Source organism: Pistacia vera, unplaced genomic scaffold (genome assembly GCF_008641045.1).
Source record: "Pistacia vera cultivar Batoury unplaced genomic scaffold, PisVer_v2 Contig1188, whole genome shotgun sequence".
Taxonomy (NCBI): Eukaryota; Viridiplantae; Streptophyta; class Magnoliopsida; order Sapindales; family Anacardiaceae; genus Pistacia; species Pistacia vera.
The window spans coordinates 1-22046 of record NW_022195235.1 but is presented as its reverse complement, the minus strand read 5'-3'; the positions used below and the strand labels follow the sequence as shown (position 1 = coordinate 22046).

The 22046-nt window shown below is 35.3% G+C and overlaps 4 protein-coding genes and 1 long non-coding RNA gene across 7 annotated transcripts; 1 reads left to right on the top strand and 4 right to left on the bottom strand.

Moving 5' to 3' along the window:
- Positions 1-334: 334 nt before the first annotated feature.
- On the bottom strand, positions 335-1162 carry LOC116111154. The gene is made up of 3 exons (XM_031397356.1): positions 993-1162; positions 776-855; positions 335-682 (listed from the first exon to the last, which is right to left on the bottom strand). The coding sequence occupies exons 1-3, from the start codon at positions 1104-1106 to the stop codon at positions 610-612; spliced, it is 267 nt and encodes an 88-aa protein (XP_031253216.1). The 5' UTR covers positions 1107-1162; the 3' UTR covers positions 335-609.
- Positions 1163-3091: 1929 nt separating this feature from the next.
- On the bottom strand, positions 3092-3939 carry LOC116111172. Its single transcript, XR_004125022.1, has 3 exons — positions 3876-3939; positions 3438-3523; positions 3092-3161 (listed from the first exon to the last, which is right to left on the bottom strand). It is a non-coding gene; the product is annotated as an uncharacterized LOC116111172 (long non-coding RNA).
- A 3085-nt stretch (positions 3940-7024) lies between these two features.
- LOC116111197 (sigma intracellular receptor 2-like) lies at positions 7025-7918 on the top strand. Its single transcript, XM_031397395.1, has 2 exons — positions 7025-7486; positions 7569-7918. The coding sequence occupies exons 1-2, from the start codon at positions 7163-7165 to the stop codon at positions 7749-7751; spliced, it is 507 nt and encodes a 168-aa protein (XP_031253255.1). The 5' UTR covers positions 7025-7162; the 3' UTR covers positions 7752-7918.
- Positions 7919-8966: 1048 nt separating this feature from the next.
- Positions 8967-12919, bottom strand: LOC116111163 (putative F-box protein At3g29830). The gene is made up of 3 exons (XM_031397367.1): positions 11954-12919; positions 9338-9517; positions 8967-9251 (listed from the first exon to the last, which is right to left on the bottom strand). The coding sequence occupies exons 1-3, from the start codon at positions 12917-12919 to the stop codon at positions 8967-8969; spliced, it is 1431 nt and encodes a 476-aa protein (XP_031253227.1).
- Positions 12920-16610: 3691 nt separating this feature from the next.
- Positions 16611-22033, bottom strand: LOC116111208 (homeobox-leucine zipper protein HDG2-like). 3 transcript variants are annotated; one of them, XM_031397405.1, is made up of 12 exons: positions 21975-22033; positions 21257-21811; positions 20386-20597; positions 20168-20285; positions 19750-19938; positions 19214-19654; positions 18997-19098; positions 18483-18683; positions 18209-18383; positions 17830-18101; positions 17110-17205; positions 16611-16981 (listed from the first exon to the last, which is right to left on the bottom strand). In XM_031397405.1, the coding sequence occupies exons 2-12, from the start codon at positions 21362-21364 to the stop codon at positions 16616-16618; spliced, it is 2280 nt and encodes a 759-aa protein (XP_031253265.1). In that variant the 5' UTR covers positions 21365-21811; positions 21975-22033; the 3' UTR covers positions 16611-16615. The 3 variants fall into 3 exon arrangements, with proteins under 3 accessions (XP_031253265.1, XP_031253271.1, XP_031253280.1); XM_031397411.1 differs by lacking the exon at positions 21975-22033 and having other exon boundaries at positions 20386-20672; positions 21257-21359; XM_031397420.1 differs by lacking the exon at positions 21975-22033 and having other exon boundaries at positions 20386-20648; positions 21257-21355.
- Between the last annotated feature and the right edge of the window lie 13 nt (positions 22034-22046).

Below are 22046 nucleotides of genomic sequence, written 5' to 3'. Positions count from 1 at the left end.
CTATGCACAGAAATCTCATCAAACTTCCTCTATTTATAAAGCAGCATTCAATGAATAAACACTTCTTCGACTGCCATACTTCAAGTTTAGAAAAAAAATTATTGCCAACATAAGCCCGCCACAACAAAAGAAACAAGGGATTAACAAGCCTGACCTCATAGCCACAATACCAAACTCATGTAAAATCCAGAATGAATTATTTGATGAAAAAGTAGTCAAACAAAAGAAAGTCCAAATGTACAATCAATTGAAGGCATATCATCCACATCTTGATGCAAAGGCACATTTCCTTAATGGGGATGAAAATATTTGACCGAAGGTGATGAAGAGGTGATTGAATCGACCAATTATAGGATGCATTCGTTTTGCTTCCAATGCAATTATTTTGCACCAAATAAAATCACATACAATAATAAAAAAAAAATAAAAAAGGGTTCTCTGTTCTCTTGATCATTTTCATCATTAATCAGACAAGGCTAGAATTTATGAGTGCCACACTGCTACAAACGATACTTAATAGATAACAAAAGTTGAAGTCCAGAGACAAAAATTCCTTAAAGTAGAAAATCAAATAACAAATAGCTAAAGCAGCATTGTAAAAAAAGGATTTCACTCAAGTTTCACCTCCTCTCTCTTTGGGGGATCCAGTTGCAAATAAGTGTATGGTTCTGTTGGTTCCTCTCTGCAAAAATACAGATTGCATAAAAATCGATTCTTCTGTCAATTGAATTTCAAGCATCAAGAAGATGAATAATGATACTACTTCAGTATTTACCCGGGTTTCGATCGCATGCACCGCCAAAAGAGCTTAAAAGGGCCCGGAACAGTCTTAAATGGGTTCCCCTCAAAACAAGCCTACAAAATTGCGAACCAATCAGAATCAGGATATCATTAATTGAATCAATCAACAAGCCACAAGAATCTCCATTGCATTTTGAGAAATAGGGTATAATAGAGGAAAAAGGAAGGTAATAGCCCACTAATAGGCATACTTGGATAACATCCTCAGCTCGATCGTTACATCTGTGAGCTTTAGGTTGACGATGTTCTCCCTCCGGCGTTCCCCATGGGCTCTCTCTCCTCGGCACTGGTCTTGTCTCGCTCATCTCTTCTCTATATTTCTGTCTCTCGAATACTGAAGGAGTCCAGCACTGCAGGCAGCAACTACCCCTCTGGTTATAATTTTATTTGTAAAATTACATATTCGTTCCTGAGAATTGACCACAATACTTGGTTAGGAAAAGTTGGGTGCGCTTGTTTAATATTTCTATCCATATTTCTAATCTTATTCCTAAAAAATTTATTTGTTTAATTATTTAAGAAATATTAGTATTTTTTTTAATTACTTTTAGACCTTTTAAGTTTATTAATTTCATAAATACCATCAAAAAAAATTTAAAAATTAACAAAAACACTCTCATTCACCAATTGTTGTCAGATTCTGGCAACCACCATTGGTGGTGGCCAAAATCTATCACAACAGCCTACAAACGACAAAAACTGGCCAGTAATTCACCGATCTGGCCTTTCCGATGAGATCTACAATGGATCTAGCCAGAAAAGACTAGATGACCAAATAAATTGTCGTCGTTGACAGTCAACGATGGCTAAATCTGGGCCATCGTTGACTGACAACGACGGCTATATCTTTAGCCATCGCTGACGGCCAGATCTGGACTTTTGCGACCGTCGACGGCCAGATCTAGCCGTAGATCTAACTTTTTTCAACCAGATCTACCATAGATCTGGCCGAAAAAGGTCATATCCACGCCCTACTCGCCAGATCCGACCGGTCTGCGTCGTAATGCTATTTTCTGGCCAGATTTCGATGGTGGTGGTCGGAATCTGGCACTATGGATGGGTGAAGGTGTTTTTGTCATTTTATAAAATGTTTATATATTGGAGTGTTTAGTTAAATTAGCAAACCTATGAGGTTTTTTTTGTTAATTTTTAAATTTCACTACGTAATACTTACCCTATTTAACTACCCAGTATTATTCACAAAATACTATCCAAAATAACAAAACAAACGGACCCAAAACAAGTATAGGTAATATTGTCTATTAAAAAATAACTTGATATTTTTTCTCGAAATTATATGATAAAAATTTTAAAATTAAGAAAATAATAAAGAAAGGGTAAAAACAAAACCCTTTCAATGGCCTAGCAGCAACCTTGTTTCAGTTTTATTATTATAAAAAAAATCCTAAAAAATGACACAAAAATCCCAAATCAACAACAACGACTCAATAAAACTATTAAAGAATCTAAAATTAATTGGATGGGGATTCAAAAATGGTGGTCCTGGTGGAGATGAGGGAGTTCAATGGGGCAGACGGGTTCGTGGATGGAGAGGCTTATGTGGGTGGGGCTACCACTAGCAGGAGGGAGTAAGGGTGGCAAGTGGGGATGGGATGGGATGCTTGTGTGGTGTGGGTGTTGTCGGCGATAGGCGGTGGATGGGGAGGCTTATGTGGGTGGGGCTGCTAGCGGAGGGAGTGAGGGTGGCAGGTCGAGATGAGATGCGAGGCTTGTGTGGTGTGGGTATTGTAGACGATAAGTGGAGATAGCGGTTAGTAGTTCAGTAAGGTTGGTGATTTTTTTGTATGGGTTTTCTTTTTCATGTTTTTTTACTTTGTTTAAATTGTGTTGGTATATAATTAGAAACGAGTTAAAAATGAGTTAAATGAGGTTATATATATATAAAAACAGAAGGGTATTATAGACTTATACAACACAAGCAGAGTTAGCACCTAAATTTGGGTGACGCCGTCAGCTAACATAGGGATGATACTTAACAGGGCTGTTCAAATTCGGATATCCGATCCGAATAGGTCTTTTCCCTTATCCGATCCGAATTTTCAGATCAGGCTATATCCTGATCTGAATTCGATTCGAATTATGTAGATATCCGGTTTTACGGATATCTGATTATTCGGATCAGATAATCGGATGTCCGAAATTGATCCGAATTTTAAAATTTTTTTATTAAAATCAAATAATTCTAGGAATAAAATTGAAATTATAATTCCCTTACATGATAAAAGTATCTAAAAAAATTAACATGAAATACAAAATATTTAACCTATGTTGTCTAAACATTGTCACAGCCTAAATGAATATGCTATCTTCATTGCCAATTCCTACTCGTCATCATCCTCCTGTACAAAACAAATAAACCATTTCAGTAAACAACTTTTAAGATTAACAACAAAATTAATTGCATAAGAAATTTTATAGCATAATATTTCACTGTTATTCAGGCATGTCGTTTTCCTACTCAAAACATTTTATCGAAAATAGAAGAAAAGAACTTCCCTGCTATATTACTTATGAAAAACTCAACTAATAAAAATGTGGAAATATTTCACATAAAAGGATACTTTAATAGCACTAAAAAAAAATAAAAGATAACGGAAATAAAGTACTGTTCATACTTGCAGGTTGTGCGAAGTTGAGTGATCATTCTATTGAAAAATGTTGGCTCCTCCATTAAATTCCTACTTCTCAATTATCCCGCTACCTGTATCAAATGCGGAAATGGGTATAAATTGTTAAGAAATGAGTAGCGATTCATACTTCTGAATTTTTTTTTTTGAAATTTCTGATTCAGCCAAACATGTGAAGTCCCATTGTTTGTTGGGACATTTTGTCAAACAGGTAATACACAACACGAAAAAGTTGATAAACTGAATTGATTGGAACGTTTAATCAAACACATGGCATGCCTTATATAAGTGTCTATAAAAAATAACCCACCAAAACAATTTGCTTTCTAAGTACTAAATGTAAACATTTAGCACAGACATAAAGTCTACAATTAAAATTCAGCCTATAAAATTCAGCAAATCTAAATTCTAAAGAAATTTACTTACGATCGATTTGGGGCTTCAATCGTTAGGGAGACTGAGATCTGAGAGAGTTGAGCGAGAGAGACTGAGATCTGAGTCTGAGTGACTGTGTGTCTGTGTTTGTGCCGCTGTGCGTGTTCGAGCGAGAGAGACCGAAATAGTTGAGCGAGAGAGACTGAGATCTGAGTCTGAGAGAGTTTGAGTGGCTGACTGACTGTGTGTCTGTGTTTGTGCGTGTTAGAGCGAGAGAGACCGAGAGAGTTGAGCGAGAGAGAGTGAGAGACTGAGATGAGATATGGTCTGAGAGAGTTTGAGTGACTGTGTGTCTGTGCGTGTTCGAGTGAGAGAGACTGAGAGTGAGAGAGTTGAGTTAATTGTGTTAGACTGTTAGGGTTATTTTAAAACTCAAAACGATGTAATTTAGTAAAATCCGGATCGGATACGGATATCCGATTTTTTAACAATCTCGATCCGGTATCCAATCTGAATATTCAGATTTTTTTAAATAACGATCCGTATCCTATCCGAATTTTCGGATATCCGATTTTTTCGGATCGGAGCCAAACGGATCAAGATCGGATATCGGATTTTTTTGCACAGCCCTAGATGATAGTGTAACTTAGGGGTGTTATCGAGCCGAGCCGAGCTTTCGGCTTAATGAGCTCAGCTCGTGAAGAAGGAAAAATAAACGAGCTGAGCCGAGTCATAAATAATATAACTCGGCTCGGCTCGATAATGGGTTTGACATATTTCGAACCGGCTCACGAGCCGAGTTCGAGCCGACTCGCGAGCCAACTCCAAAATAATTTTGTTTTTTTTTTTTAATTCAATTTTTTTTAAAAAAAATTGCTGGGCAACAACTGCGCATCTGATTAAAGTCCGATGAAACCCCAAACCTCAAACTATAGATTTTCAGAAGAGAACTTAAAGAAAAAGAACAAAAACACGCAGAGAAAGAAAATGCAAAGAAGTTATTTTGGTAAAGTGTTTTTCAAGTGTTAAAGTAACACATCTCAACAAATCATTTCAAAATATCTATACTTCATCACTACAGGAACATTACTTTGACAGATCACAAACAACATTAACTACAAACATCATCACTCATGACTATTATCACAATACTTCCCCTCAAACGAAGCCACTGCTGTAATAACTCTTCATATCACAATACAAACAAACAACCATCACAGATGATGAAGATCTAACGAAGAAACCCCCTGCTCACCGATTAAAGTCCGATGAAAATCCCACGAAGATGATGACGATCCGACGAAGAAGATTCAGATCTGACAAAGAAGATTCAGATCCGACGAAGATCTCGCGACGAAGATGACGAAGTTCCGACGACATTTTCCCGACGAAGATCCCGCGAAGCAGATTCAGATCTGACGAAGATCCTGCGACGAAGATGACGAAGTTCCGACGACGATTAGACGACAAAGATCCTGCGAAGCTGACGAAAATCTGACGAAACTTATTTGGCTGATGATGGAGAACAAAATCGTTACTTTGGGAGGAGTTTAATTCAAACTTTTACGGCAAGGGTTCTATTGGTGTTGGATTTTGACAATTTGGGGATTTTAATAACAGGGGTTATTTTGTTATTTTTTAAAACTTGTATTGCATTATTTTCAATTAAATCCTAATACTTCAGAAATTCTAAAAAAAAAAAAACCCGCTATTTCGAGCCAGGCTTGGCTCGCGAGCCTAATGAGCCGAGCCGTGCATGACTCGAACTCGGCTCAGTTTGTCTCACGAGCCGAGTCGAGTCGGCTCGTTATCAGACGAACCGAGCCGTTAACAAGCCGGACTCGAGCCGAGCCGAGCTGGCTCGCGAGCTGCTCGGTTCGTTAACCAGCCCTAGTGTAACTTAAGTATTCCTACAGACCAAAGGTTCTTAAGCCAAACCTTAAGCATGAGTAAATTATCCGCTCTTTACAAGGGAAAATTAGGACTTTCACCACTACGTCGTTTCGATTCACCTCCTATTCTACGGTTTATTCATTTATTTGGTTGATTTTATTGATCCCCATTTCTTCCTTCTATTAGGTTGATTGTATTTTATTATTTTATTATATTTTGTGAGTATAAGGGTCCGTTTGGGAGTTTCATGATAGCAGTTATGACGGTAAACCACGGTAGTGATTTTGAGGGTAAACGATCATAACGGTTTTTAGTAACAGTTTTTAAAACACCCAACCTAGAGTAATGTTACAGTTACCGAAAGGAGCACACCAAATTTGTGCACTAAATGACGTAGCGCAATCCTGGCCGTCGATTAATAGTAACTCATAATTAATCGACGGTTAGGATTGTGCCATGTCATTCGGTGGGTTTCCTTCGGTAACTGTATTATTTTCCCTCAACCTATACTTGAAAGTTTATTTTCCAACGGTTCTAACAGTTTTTTAAAATGATAAATTTACATATATACCCATAAAAATACCTCAATTTTAAGCAGTACTTGGGAATTTTGTTCTTTCAATTATAAGGTAAGAGTTCTTTATTTGTTTTCTACTTATTAGTATTTTATAACTTCAAATATGATAAAGTTTTCTTATCCTTCTTCGCCATTCTTTGGAGTATTTTGAGTAATTGAAAAATTGTAACTCCACTTCTCCAAGAAAGCATCTAGAAATGAGATTTTAATAATTTTTTTTTTTTTATGATTGCTTAAAATTTTCTTTATTTTCAATCTTAAAATATACCTAAATCCTTCTCTATTTTTTTTTTAAAAATAAATTAAGGTTAAAAATATCTAATTCTTTTTCCAAAAAAATAAAATAAAATAGAGTAATATTACACTTACAAATAAATTTTACAAAGACCTCCATACAAAGTGATGTAACAAAAAATGAATGGAATAGTGAATTTAATAAGTTTGATTTTTTGTTTCACTCTTCCATTCATTTTTTGTCACCTCACTTTATATAGAAATCTTTATAAGATTTATTTGTAAGTATAGTATTATTGAATAAAATATCCATTTTTACCCAAAATATATTTGATGTGATTAAAATAAAAATAATTTTACTTAAAAAATTGAAAATTGAAAAAGAAAATTTAATGTCATCAATCAATAAACATTGTATAGGATTAATTCACAAAATTTGAAGCCATATTTATTTATATATATGTGTATTAAAACATGACATGATCGACAAATGAAAAAGGTTGAGAAAATAAAAACCCAAAACCACCGTCGAAAGACAAGGATCTTGAAGTCGAAGTGAGCATATTTCTACAAACACCCCAAATCCAATCATAAATCCATCCTTCCATCCTTCCATCAACATTCAACCATCAATATGGGAGCTCTCCTCAACCTAGTTGACGCAATACTCTTTATTTTCTTCCTCTTAATCGCGGCGGCCGCGCCGTTGATCGACGCCCAGACTTGTCTGCCGCTGACCTTCTTCCCACAAATCCTCATCGATATCAAGCAATGGTACATCCGACAGTATGGAGATTATCTTGTCTCCGAGAAGCCCCATTTTTTCGTAGGCATTGTTACCCACGAACTTGTGTTTCAGTGGCCACTCGCCATTCTTAACATCTTTGCAATTCTTACTTCTAAGTCTTGGTTTAACACCACGTGTTTGATGTACGGCGCCTCTGTTGTCACTTCCATGGTAACTAAAATAAAATATTTTCTGTTCTCTTTATAATCCCAAATCAGCTCGCTGATTTTAATTATCTTGATGTGAATTGCAGGCGGCTGTATTGGCGGATCTGTTCGGATCGGGAAAGGCTTCTGATGAGCTGATAATGGTCTACTTTCCGTTCATGGGTCTGGGTGTTTTGGCCATTCTACGTGGGCTGCTGGGGAATCCTGCAAAAACGACGACATTGAATATAGGCAAGAGATCTGCTTTGGGGAGGAAGAAGAAGGCTTGAGATGGTTTTTAGTATTTAGAGAGTTTGCTATTTCATTTTTTGTGTGAACACCTGTTCTTTCTTTTTGCATTCGGGATTTATACAGAATTTTATTTTGAATGTGAGAAGGTTGGATTTGACCCAATGTTTTTATTGGATCCAGAACGGTTTAATTTGTGGAGGATATTACTGAAAGTTGAGTGTTAACCTGATTCTGAAATAAAATATAACCAAAATCCGTACTAATCCGTTAGAAAGATGATTGGGTTGATTTTCCAGTTGACAAGGAGGGTCTAGATACTCAATTCAGCATTATGATTACACAAGTAAGTTCTTATGCATTACCAAACAATGACGAATCCAGGCAGACATAAACTTTGAATGATAGCAAATCTGTCACACAGCATGTACTTCATGCTGTTGCATGTGTCACAGATTGCAGCCGTCACTGGCTACTTGTTCATAAACATGTAAATTAGCAGTGTATGTCTCAAGAAAAAAAATATCATTTACACTACAGAGAATTTGTATGACAACAAACTTTGTATAAAAGGAAATTAAAGAAGCGAAACAATTACAGCTGATAACTAACAGTAACTTTAAAGTCATTAATCTTAATTCTGCTTCTGTTTTAATAGAGTTCTGCAACAGACATTAACTCCAGGAAATCTTCAGGATGTTCATATGAACTCATGATCTTCATAAATAAGTTGTTATATGCATAACCGCTTGCTGATAACAGTATTCTCATCAAGAAGATAACGAGTGTATTCATCTTCATAAATAAGTGTCATATATATAAAGAATTTAGCATAATATCTGGACCGAGAGTGGAAACCTAAACAATATCGAAGTTGGAACTTGCTTATAAATCTTGAATTAGAACAGTGATTAAGATTTTTAATTCACTGATGCTCAACATTTCTATCTAGCCAGGAACAGCTGGCAAAAAAATTAAGATAAAAAGGTAAATATCAAGACATAATTGGAAAAAGAAAATGCTTAATTCATTAACTGGAAACACACATGCAAAATAAGATAAAGTGCTGCAACTGAAATTGAAAGTCATATATATAAGGTCAAAGGTTCAACACCTAGACACAGCACACAAATCTGTGTAGAACAGAAAGTAGAAGAAGAAACGGGATTCTTATACATTAGATACCTACATACTATTCTCCCTTATCAGATTGAGCGTTTTGAGGCAGATAGCAGTAGATATCACTATTTGGCAATTCAATACCATTTTATCACTGCCTGACCAGAAGCAACCGCCACATCTTTCAGATCCTTCAAGGCCTTTGAATTTTCTGATGAAGAACCTCTGATCAAAGGTTTAACAATTAGTTTCTGGAGGAATCTTGATTTCCTCAGTATGAATTTGAGAAGGTCAACTTCAATTTTCTTTGCTGTAAACCCCTGCATCTCAACCCGTTCAAGATTATCAAGTCTCCATCCTTTTTTTGTCCAAATTCCTTCAGGCAATCGATCACTATAGCGATTATACATAAAATCCTGATACTGCAATACAATCGTTTACTAAGCTAATTAAATGGAATTATATTCCACAAATTGATATTTGTCAGGAAATGAGTCAGGGAACTTACCTCTGTCAACTCCATCAAGCTGGACAAAATTGAGAGTGTTTTGAGGTGCGGTGAACTTCTGAGCAAGCACATTATGGCTGGCAGTTCATATCGTCCTAAGCATGTCTTCAATGTCAAATGCTCGATGTGCAATATGTGAGCCGGTGGTTTGCAGTACAATAAGTAGTCCTTGGAAAACTTCTGCAGAGAAAAATAAAAAACAAGAAGGTAACAGCTAACTTTGTTTTGGTTCTTTCTAAGATGAAATATATGTATATTTTTGTTACATGAAGAACAAAGATACCCTTGATTATACAATAAAAGAATGGACAAATTTAGCTTCTAAACTTTCCTCTATTGACCCAACCTTCAGATAGGCTTAGATAAATTGCTCCTAAAACACATATTTTAGTAACAAAAAAAAAAATATAAAATCTTGAGATAGGGCATGTTCAGCAGCACTAAATTCTGATTCCTATATGAGTATTCATCATCTAAAATATAATTTGAAACTTGAATTTTTTTTCTCTCTCAGAATTCAGTACGGTTATTTATAAGCTTAAACAAAAATCAACAAATTATCAATTAAAGAATCAATAATATTATACTTACAACAAAAATTTACAAAGATTTTTATATAAAATAAGGTGATAAAAAATGAATGGAAGAGTGAAACAAAAAGTCAAATTCATTATATTAACTCTTCCACTCTTCTATTTATTTTTTGTCACATTACTTTGTATAAAGATCTTTATAAGATTTTCTTTTAAGTGTAACATTACACTTTTCTACACCGATAATCATCTTTAAAATCCTATTTTGGAACTATATCATGTGCGACAAAATTTTGCTGACTTGAACTACCATATCTACCGATTATACGATTCTTATCTTACTAGATTAGAATAACAGTTGTTTTACATGGATAACGAACTTAACATAAGTGGTTTTGTCATCATCTGATCTACCATAAAAGTGTATATGAACTTAACTAAAGTAGTTATGCATCATTTGATCAATTGTTAAAAGAGTATAAAACAAAATAACGAACTTAACCATTGCTTACATCATTTCATCAATCATAAGATCTAGGGTCCGTTTGGTGCATTATTTGAAATAGTATTCTATTCTGAATAGGATATGATAGTATACGATATGATTAAATCTTATAGGACAGGATAGGGTCGTAAGGTTATTGTGTACGACTTTCCTCTCCAATACTCCTCTTGGACTCGCTTTCTACACCGATAATCATATTTAAAACCCTATTTTGGAACTATATCATGTGCGACAAAATTTTGTTGACCTGAGCTATTATATCTAATGATTATAAGATTCCTATTGTACTAAATTAGAATAACTGTTGTTTTACATGGATAACGAGCTTAACATAAGTGGTTTTGTCATCATTTGATCTACCATAAAAGTGTATAGAACAAAATAATGAACTTAACTCAAGTAGTTATGCATCATTTGATCTATTATTAAAAGAGTATAAAACAAAATAATGAACTTAACTGTTGCTTACGTCATTTCATCGATCAGAAGATCTAGGGTCCATTTGGTACATTATTTGAAATAGTATAGGATTAAATCAATAAGATAGGATTATGAGAATATGCTTGGTACATTTATTGAAAACATTTTCTAAAAATATTTAGATTAATTTTAACCCCCTACATTTATTAATTTAACTAAACACCACCCCAATAAAAGTTTATAAATTAACAAAAACACCCCCCACCCACCCAACTGATTGCTGGTAGCCGGCCACCACAATCGGACAGTGGCTGACAGTCGTCAGAATGACACACGACCAACTAGATTTGGCCGGTCGTGCACTATTCTGGCGTCAACACCAGTTGGCACTGGCAATGGTTGCTGGCGAGCGACAATGGTTTGGGTAGGTGGGGGTGTTTTTATTAATTTATAAACTTTTATTGTGAAAGGTAATTGTATGTTTTGAATTGGATTTTGAATCAAATTCCGCAAATAGAAAAACAAACACGTTTTTACTATTTACAATAGGATAGGATAAGATTTGAAAAGTGTACCAAACAAGGTATATTGTCTGCATATGTTACATGATAATAAACTTAATTTCTGCTCATGTCTAATCATTAAATACTTATGATACATGAATAATGATTTTAAAGGTTGATCAATAGATCAATGCATGTATTTGTGAAAACAAAATGTGAATGCCTATACTAGACTTTTTAGTTTGAGGAAAAAATGTTGTTTATCATTAGGTATTTAGAGATTTCTAATTCTGAAATCAAATGTTGGATGAAGTTTTCCAAGATCTTCCATTAAAAGAGGAAAAAAGAAAGATTAAATAAAGTGTGTCTCAATTTGTGAATCTATTTTTTCAAGTTTTGGAATTCTATGTCAAGAAATATTTATACTCACCTACAATGTATGTAAGCAAAATCACACCAAGAAAATAAATATATCTAATTAAAGAAAGTAATAGGAAAATCTTCAAGGATTCTGTGATCAAAATTCAAGTCGAAAAGAAATGATTCTTTGCAATAGAAATATTAATGAATATAGTGAAATGGAAAACATAAACAAATATATCTAAGCCGTATATAGAGGCAAGGGAATATTTATATGATTTGGAAGAAAATTTACCTTGAGAGCAGAAGTGCATACTTTAAGGATCCTGGCGTCAGCAAAACCAGAAAAAAGTGCCACTATATCCTCAGCCTCATAAGGATAAAAAAAATCCAAACGATAATCCAAAACCACTTCCTGTATTTCATCTAATTTGCTCAGATTCAACAGCACCATTCTCCCTGCATACTCAAAATATTGAAGTTTTGGAAGGCAAAGCTCCACCCCAAGAGTAACTGGTACACAATGCCTGATTATCAACCTTTTAAGCCTCAATAACACGAAACTCATATCAATCTTAATCACTCGATAACACTCCACTAAGCACAAACTCTCCAACAGAGGACAAGCGGCCAGTAGAGGTGCTATCTCCTCCCAATGAAGCCTCACCCTTGTTAGCGTCAAGCTACTTAGCCCAATAAAGTTCTGAAAGTTGAAAGAACCCAAACCGCACGAGTTTAGGTTCAAAACCCTAATAGACCTGCCATTTTCATAGAAAAAATTGGGCAAGACATATTGTGGAGCATTGAGCAACAGTGGCTGGGGATCTATGGGGTCTCCATCTGAAAAGTCTAGACTTAACTCCTTCACATATTTTGCCAAGGCAACATTGATCCACTTATCTACATTTTCTTGGTATTGGGTGGAATAAAACATGCGGAAACTGAATTTGGATAACGCCGGTGAGGTTAGACCATTAACGGCCTTATTGAGAAAATCTACAAATCGCAGCTTCCCAAATCTTTTCAACTCCATGGAACGGACTCTTTTTCCAACATTGAACGAATATTGCCTGGCACCTGGAAACGTGAAGTCTGCTTCAAACAGTTCGAAGTTAGGGCAATGCAACCAAAGAGCCCTTTTATGCCATTCTTTTCTTAACAAACAAAGGCGAAACGCATCAATAAAGGGAAGGAAGGAGATGATCAAGATGACAAGTTCGTCTGGGAGACTTGAGAAACCATCATTCTCAATAATTGCCATGGTTTAGGGATTGGTTTCACTGTGAAAACGAGAGAGTTTGAAAGAGACAAGACAGAAATGGAAGGCTTTATGTAAAGAGGGTGGTAGGTTCATGGCCTTTTGTACTGAGTGAACTGTGAATGACTCCAAACACTTATCTAGACCTAAAGTGGCACGAATTTTCCATGATACTAAGTGGGGTCAATACACAATCGCATAAAAGAGATGCAATTCGAAATGAGGGTATATATTTGGGTCAGAATTTGGCCTATGATGATTGCTCTGGCCTCTTCTCATGGAAGTTTCATAAATGTTTCAGGCCGATTCTGTTGTAAACAAGTAAGAGAATTAAGACGAAGTAGAGTTGGCTGCCTTTGTTAGCGTTAAGTAAAAGAAGCCTTTTTTGGATTCCCTCTGAAACTATTCCAATCTATCTTCTCGGCGCGTGAATTTCACCCTCATATATATTAGAAATCTTCTGAAGCCTCTATCCTTCACTAAACCACAATATTTTAAACCTGTTTCAGACAAAACCTTGAGCCGAGATGGGGAATGTATTTCAAAACCAGCTGATTCCCTGTACGTATAAACAGCCTCATTTTACTTTTGAAAGTTAGTGCTTTCAGGTTTATCTCATTTTTATCATTTTTCCTCTCAAACCAAAGAATTAGAAAACCAGTGATACTCGTGGTCACTAATTAAATTATTTAATCTTTTAAGAATGTGGTTTCGTAATTTGAATTGACCCGTTAAATAATTAATGACCTTCTATTTTATGCTAGGGACAAATATGCACGCATTTCTTTGAAGACCTGGACATTAATTTACTGATACGAATACTGTATACTGTATATTTCGCTGATGTATATTGTGGATGAGATTGGCAACACTGATTTCTGTTAGACTTAAAAAGGAAATTTTATTATGATTTTAATTACATTCTTAAAACTTTTAATTAATAATTAGTGCTAGTTTTCATATCGTAGTGCTTCCGCACAAATTAACCATTGCAAGTATATTTGGAAGGGACAGTGTCAGCCTTATCATGATTGGTGGCTCATGACTAGGTACTTAGGACTAGTCATTAACAATTGCTAATTAGGTCATTACCAATTAATTTTAATCTTCTTTTAGTACGTTTAGAGGACGGATATAGAATTTGAATATTGTATTAATCAAAATCAGAATTAACTTGTAGAAAACAGTGGCACAGTCGAGAATACATAGAAGCGTCTCTTCAAAATAAAGAAGAAGATGGAAAGAGCAGAGTAACTGAAGAAAACTGAGAAAAATAAAAAAATTCAATCTGACATGTACATAGTGCTAAAACAATAGGTAGTGAAGAGCCAACAGTTTCATAAATTAAGGTGAGAGCTCATGACATTTGTGCAATGTAAACTGCACCAGCAACAAGATGAAATACAAGGAAACATTGCATTTGTCATTAACATTGTACATGTGTAAGGGAAACAACTACACAATGAGGATGAAATTGGCACCACCACCAGGATGAGACATGCCATATATGTAAATGCTAAAATATAGTAGAAGAGTAACTGAAGTAATTAATTGGTTTATAATTACAGCGGTTAACTACTATAATTAGAAGTCCGGCGAGAAAATTATATATTAAATAATCTTTTTCGTGACTAGATGATCCATATTTTACTTATCAACGGCAAAGCAAGCCCGGCCCATGTTTCAGAATCATATATAGACGATCCTTTCGTTCTTGGTCCAATTTAAACTTCAACCTTTTCAAATAGACTTTAATTAGCGAATCAACAAAGTCAATAATAATATAATATCACACCATCTGTATTCTTCTACATTTGCAGTTGCAGCTGACCAGCGAGACATATTCTCACCTAAGAATTGTGGGTACTTTTTTATGTGTTTTTGTTAGGAGTGTTGGCGTTTAGTTGAACGGATTTTATTTTTTTCCTCTCCAGTTCATCAATATTTCTTCTGTGTTGTGTCATGTCTTCGAGTGTACTTATTTGCAATATTTTTTTGTTCTTATTTAGATTTTTAAAGTTTGATTTAGAGTAAACGCATTTTTTTCCACCCAAAAAGTTTTAAAATACCAATTTACTATCCAAAGTTTATATTCTGACCAATCGCTAGTTGATTTTAACATCGTTACAACCTCATACCATCACAAGTCTCTTCTTTAATTATAACTAATCAAAACCCCTCAAACCTTGCTCTCGTCGATCTCATTAGTCATCGGAAATCGAGAGACTTGTGGAATACGCAGTTGCCTTTTCCAAGTTAAATTTTAACCAGTCCCGATCATAAAAATTCAACCTGCTATCACCAAAAGACTAATCGACATCTCTTCTTCAAAAGCTTCAATAGCTTGAACCGAGTTTACCATCCGTTCACCACTGAATCGGAAAACATATTCTGGATAGTAAACAAAACATAAACTTTGGATAATAAATTGGTATTTTGAAACTTTTTTGGTAGAAAAATGTCATTCCAGCAAATCTTGGGTGGGAAAAAGTCGTTTACTCTAAGATTTATGAAGAAACCAACGGAGAGGAGCGGAGTCTGTAGTAATCATAGGCAAGACAGTTATAAATCCATTATGATCTATATAAAAGTCTCGGCAGAATAAGAAAAAAATAAACAGTACAGAGACAAATCATTAAAAGAAAATAAAAATCTTAATTAGCTGGCACAGGCTTGATGTTTATATATAATTGAGGGCACATTTCAGAAATTAATAATCTTCGTACCCTTTCCAGTACGGCAATCGTCAAATCCACTAGCATGATATTGTTGTACAGTAGCTTATGAGCTAGCTCACCAAGATAACTCTTCAGTCATCCATTTTTTTATTTGATTTTCATCTGCTTTGGACGTTGGATATAATGCTTAGAACAGCGCTATCGTAAACAGTCCATCACAAATTACCTCGGTATAAGATATAGAATTGTATAGTAAAGTTTTCTATTGGATTTCTTAGTCAGTTTTGTTATTTAAGATCGATCAATCAGATTGGAGTTGGTCAGTGAGCAGCGGAGATGAATCCGCCGGCCAGTTGGCCTCAGTGACCACATTATCCAATTAACATTATAGGACAAAGAAACCTTTGAAAAAGACAAAATTAGCACAAAAAATAATTAAACACAAAAAGAAAAGACTAGCAGTCTCTGTCTATTTCAACAGCTCTTGAAATGGAAAAAGAAAAGGAAGCAAACGTCTGTTAGCAGGTGAGAGCTTTTCCACCTACTAGTGCTTCGAAAACACACATACAACAAGAGAAGAAGGAAAAAACAAGATAACTAAGCAACTAAACAAAATTATCCCAAAACCCCTAACAACAAAAACCAATTATAAGAAGGTGAGGGAGATCCAACCCTTTTTTTAACAAGGTCTTAATGTTCTTTTTGTTTTTAATCTTGTTTTGAGGAAGTCAATACCCGAACCTCTAATCCTTTGTTTGCTTGCAATGTGTTCTTAAACAAACTTCAAATCACCAAAAAAGGATCATGTAAGGTGCGCTCTTGACTTCTCTCCATATTTTTCAAGCCGAAATTTCCCACCACCTATTTGTTCTTCTTCATATATTTTTCTCCTTTTTTCCTTCTTCTTTTGATAACTGCAACGGTAACAAATAAGTTATCAGTATGCCAAGAACATTAAACAGTATTCTTAATGAAATCACGTTGATGGAATCGGAAAATAAAGAAGTTACCGCTTTGAGGTTCATGCATTCTCGCATGACAAAGAAGCCTTTATTCTCTCAACCGTGCATGCAATCAAATTGTTTACAGTAGCAACAGATCCAAGGGACAGTTTTGCTGTTGGAACAGAATCAACTAAAATCTGAAATGCAACAGTTAGTAGAGATCCACCAGATGCAGTTTCACCAATGCCTCCTCCATGAACTGTAGTTCCATCAGGAAGAATCGCAAATCCGGAAGGTAAAAGGGCAACATAATCAGGGTCTCCCCCATTTAGTACTACATTCATTGCAACAATATCAACAGGCGCATAAATAACGAAAGATGCTGTCTGATCAGTGCAACTCTCTTGTAAAATCAGCATGTTGCTCTGGCTTGAATTTGCGCTCTACAACAACATTTCTTAAGAATTATTAGTAAATTTACCAACACTTAACTACATTCACTCCTTATTAAAGGAGAAAGAACTGAATTAAAAAATAATAATAATAATAATGCACCTCATTTTTCACTTACATTCACTCGCAGTAAAGACACGCAATTGCCTGTATCCCGACCATTTGCAATATGTGCCATCTCTTGGACGACTCCACCATTTGAAAGAATATCCCACTGCAATTATGAAAACTAATTTAGATAAAAAAAATCTAGAATATAATATGCTGATCATTTTTCAAACCATCACACATTTTTAACTTTACAGTTTTCTATTTTGGGTAAATGCAATAATTGCATCTCCCGCGACTTGAGTACAAGACTCCTGTATATGACTAACTCCAATTACTAAGCTATTAAATATTCCAATATAATCACACTTTACAATTCAAATCCAGTATTTAAAAAAAAAAAAAAAAAATGTTATATGCATTGACTTATGGTCTTTTAAATCATGGTTTAGCTTTGATCATAATAAAACATACCCAACCATCTACATGCAATGCAAACTTATGTTGAACCCAGATAACAAATATAAAATATATGCTACCAATTATTAGTTAATAATAGAGTTTCTATTTATAGGTCATAGTATCAAATAGAGGGATAAAATAAAATAAATTATTAATCAGCTGTGCATACAACTAACGAAAACCTCTCAAAATTAGCAAAAGTAAATTTCAAGAAAAAACAAAAAATCAATTCACCTTAGTTATTTTAGTAGTAATTGTAATTAGTATTCATTCTCTGTTAAAATTTTCGGATATCTAAGTCTATAAGGTTTTTAAATACTTAATATACCTCATTTCGAGTGTTCTCATCACGAAGGAAATCGAAAACTCTTTTTGGTGGAACGGGAAGCCAGAAAGAAGTTGCAGCACTAAGCACAATACCAGGGGGTCTGCCTGGATCATCTACACTCTTTCTGGTCATAACCCTTACATCATCAGCTCCAGTTCCTGATAATGTCGTCCAAGTATGAGCTGTGGAGGCACTCACTCCAGCACAGAAACTAATCACCATTCTTTCAGCCAGCTTCAGCATACTCTTTCGTCCATCTTGATTCGTAATCACTAGTTAAAGTTTAATAAATTTCAGTAATTGTCTTTCATTATGTCAAAATTTCTAAACAAACTCCTCATGGTCAAAAGATAGATATAAAGAAGATATGTTGCATTACCTCCAACTTCACCCGTAGGAATATTTGTTGCCAGGACACTTGCAAGGCGTTCACACTGTCGATCAAGGGTAGCAACCCAACGTTTTGCGCCAAATGCGTTACCAGAGCTGACTAGCTGCTTGTACAGATTATGTACACCTCTATCATCAACCTCAACATGCTCAACCCATGTCACCTAATACACAATATGAAATTAGAAAGTAGAAATTAAGTAATGACTACTTATCATTTTAAATTATAGTTAGTTTCAACTAATCAACTTAAAAGGATTTACCTTGGAGTATCCATTAGGCATTTCCTGAATCAAACATCCAGATGGCCTTCTTCGGCATCTAACTGCTGGGCTAGGGCGCAAATTGTCCAAGGAAACATCAACTACTGCCCAGGTCCCTTCTCCATGTTGTTTGCAGTACCTTACATAATAACTCTCACGAGTTGGAACAAGTGGTGAAGGAACTTGAAACTCTGATGTCATCTGGAAAATCGCACAATATTCAACAATTAATAATAAGAATCATGCATATTTATTCAGAAAGAAAGATATTAAAGCCTATATACAGAATTGCATTCTAAATTATCTTTTATGATTTAGTTTCCTTTTGCCTTTGAGCTCCATCTTTAAATAAAGCATTTAGGATTTGCTACTAGTTAATTCAAGACATCTCTTGATTTTCATAAGAATTAAAATAAACTAAAAGCATGGATATCAAGAAGATTTTGTTAAAATAATATCAAGAAACCAAAGAAATTAGTACGTGCGAAAAGGGAATTGAAATCCAGTATTATACCACTTGCAAGGCTCCATTGTAGTTCCCTGCTACACCTGTTGATAGTACTTCCAGAGTCATAGCTCTGGAGACAATGCCAGAGAATACAGTCGACCACTGATTCTAAAATTTACAGGAAAAAAAAAAAAAAATCTATCACAAGTTAGTTCCCATGATACTAGACAGTAAAAAATTATAGAAACCCCAAAATTGGTATCATGGAAGAAATTAAGCCTACCACATCCATCAGAATTTCAACAAGACTAATGTGGTTCATGATAACAACCGCAGTTTCTCGAGATGCCTCACATTTGAATCCAGTTGGTTTAGGACCAATTCCCCGAGGAAATGTCCTTATATATTCATCTTCGTTTAGCACAGTTGTGGTTCCATCAATGCTACTCATCCATAGGGGTTCACCCATCTGAGCCATTCTGATTAGTTCCTCCATTGCTGCAACTGCCAGCTCAATTATCATCGGCTTATCTGCCTCAGTTGGGGTGCTAATGGACCTAAGGAGGTCTGCGGCCCCATACATCTCTCCTCCAATGCCTGGTTGCCCACCAAAATTTCCTACACCAAGGTCAAGTGGACGAGAGGGTACCGGAGAAGAAAGAAGTGGATAGTTCACCACAGGCTTGCCAACATACTTGGCCGCAATCGCTGAGATGCGATCAATCTGAATATGAATTGACAAAATATAAAAAAATCGCCGTTCAAGAAAATTGTGAGGACAAAAGACATTAGCAATCACCAGGCTTCTACTTCTAATACCTCTTCTCTAAGTCTAGCATTTTCAAGTCTTAGATGATGTTCATCAAAAGACATTTCTCCTATAGCGGTAGGACCACCACAGTTGGGACATGAGGCATTGCTAAGAGCTTCTCTGTACCTCATGTTGTCAGCCCTAAGCTTTTCGTTCTCAGTACGAAGCTGTGTGTTTTCGTGGCGCTCATGCTGGGTCTGTTCAACAATATATACAAAATAAATTAGTCACGGAAACAAACTAAGGAGAGTTGAGTCGTTGACTAACAATGATATGAACACCAAAATTTTTCATTAGAGAAGACAAAGCATATTGTAACGGCCCTTTTCATGTAAAACAAAGATCAGAAAATAAATCCATTAAAATAATGAATCAAGTAATTATATTTGTAAGAACATGCCAAAGTTATAAAAAAGCGTTATATACCTTCATTTGAGTGCGCTTGTTTTGGAACCAAAATTTGACTTGCAAAGGTTCTAGCCCTAGTTCACGACTCAGTTCCTTCCTTTGTTTGTCATCTGGGTGCGGACACTCTTTGAAGAAACTAATAGAAAAAACACAAAAAAAATTCTTTTGTCAAAAAAAAATATATATATTATAAATAATCAAAATTGAACAAAGAAACCACTGAACATTGAGCTTACGCTTCCATTTCTTGGATCTGATGCTGAGTATGACGGTGGTATCTCTTCTTCTTTGGACGTGGTTCTTGATCATCACCGGAGGCACCTTCTTGATTTTCGCTACCAGATTTAGTACTTTCAAATTCGTCATCTCTTAAACGAGCCGCAATATCGCTTTCTGATGTGTTTTGGGTCATGTCTAAAGGGTGAAGCTGACCTTCCATCATGTTTGGCTGGAACATTTCTACAGATCTTTAAGATTCCGAAGCTTATGGTTTTTCAATCTAACAACACAATGGAAAATTCCACTGAAAAAAAAAAAATGCAAACGCATGTCGCAGCACATAAATATGTAGGAGAGAGAGTGAATATAAGAGAAGAAGGTTGCCAGGATTAAAATGGTAGGCAAGAAGACAGATAAATTACCCTATCTGACATTAGTTTATTAAAAAAATAAACGATCGACTTGGTTAAGTCAAGAATAAGACTTAAGAGCATGTTAAGATTCTATTTGTTTAAATAAAAAACGAAGGTCCCAAATTAACGTTTCTATCCGTGTGTGCAGAGCAAAAGACTTTACGCGGTTTCGCAAATTTCGAGATGGATTTTGCTTGAAATGGCAAATTAGTTCCACTAAGAGCAGATCACCAATATAATAAATTTTTTTTAAAAGTAGAAGATGAACAAAAGATCCGTAGTTAATTTGAATAGTGAGAAGAAATGATAAAACGAATCCAAACTCAAAAATCTTGTAACCCATGGCATTCACTGAAAATGAAGAAAGCAAGCAGAAAAATCGAGGAATTAAACATGAGAAAGACTAGAAGAAGAAGAAAAAACTCATCCAAACCATAGATTCAAAGAGCAAAGGAAAGAAAGCTCAAGTCCTGACCTGACCGAGGGAAAGTCCTGATGATGATTCAAGTCCACCAACAACATTACCGTTCCTACCGATCATTGACGGCACGTTTCTTGCCGGGATCATAACTCCGGTTGGCATATTTTCAGACCCAGAAACCCTATATTGTATATGGCTTCCCCACTCTTGTTTCCACTGTATCTAGTGATGTTTGGTTTGGGGGTTTAATATAGTAATTAGGGAAAATAAGTATTGTTAGATTCCTTGCAGATGTCTGTGCAAACCAATTAGGTTATTACATGGAAAAAAACAAAGAGAGCTGACTTATAATTTCTCTTAGCCGTTGAAAAGAGTCTCTCTTTTTCTCACTCTAGTTGCTTGAACCTATCTGATTCTTACGTGCCAATGCACGAGAAACAGAATATTAGTAGAAAGATTGAGTTGACAAATTTAAGACGCCCCTTCACAGACAAAAATCAGGTTTAAACCCAAATAACGCACAACGAAGATCACGGAAGATCCAACTATGCCTTCTCTGTCTATCTCAAAACCACCTTATTTTCATTCCTTTTCTTTCTTTGGCTTTATCTGCATCAAGAAAATAAAAACGTAAAAGAGAGAGAGAGAGAGAGAGAGGATCAGAACAAAATGAGAACACTTTATCTCATATAGATATGAATTTGCAAAACCACTGATCCTAAAAAATGCTAAAATTAAAGAAGAGCGAAAGAGTATCCAAAAACTTGCTTACACAAAGATTTTGCCCTAAACCGAACAACCCCCTAAAAAGCCCTAAAAATGCCCCAAAAATGATAAGGGTTTA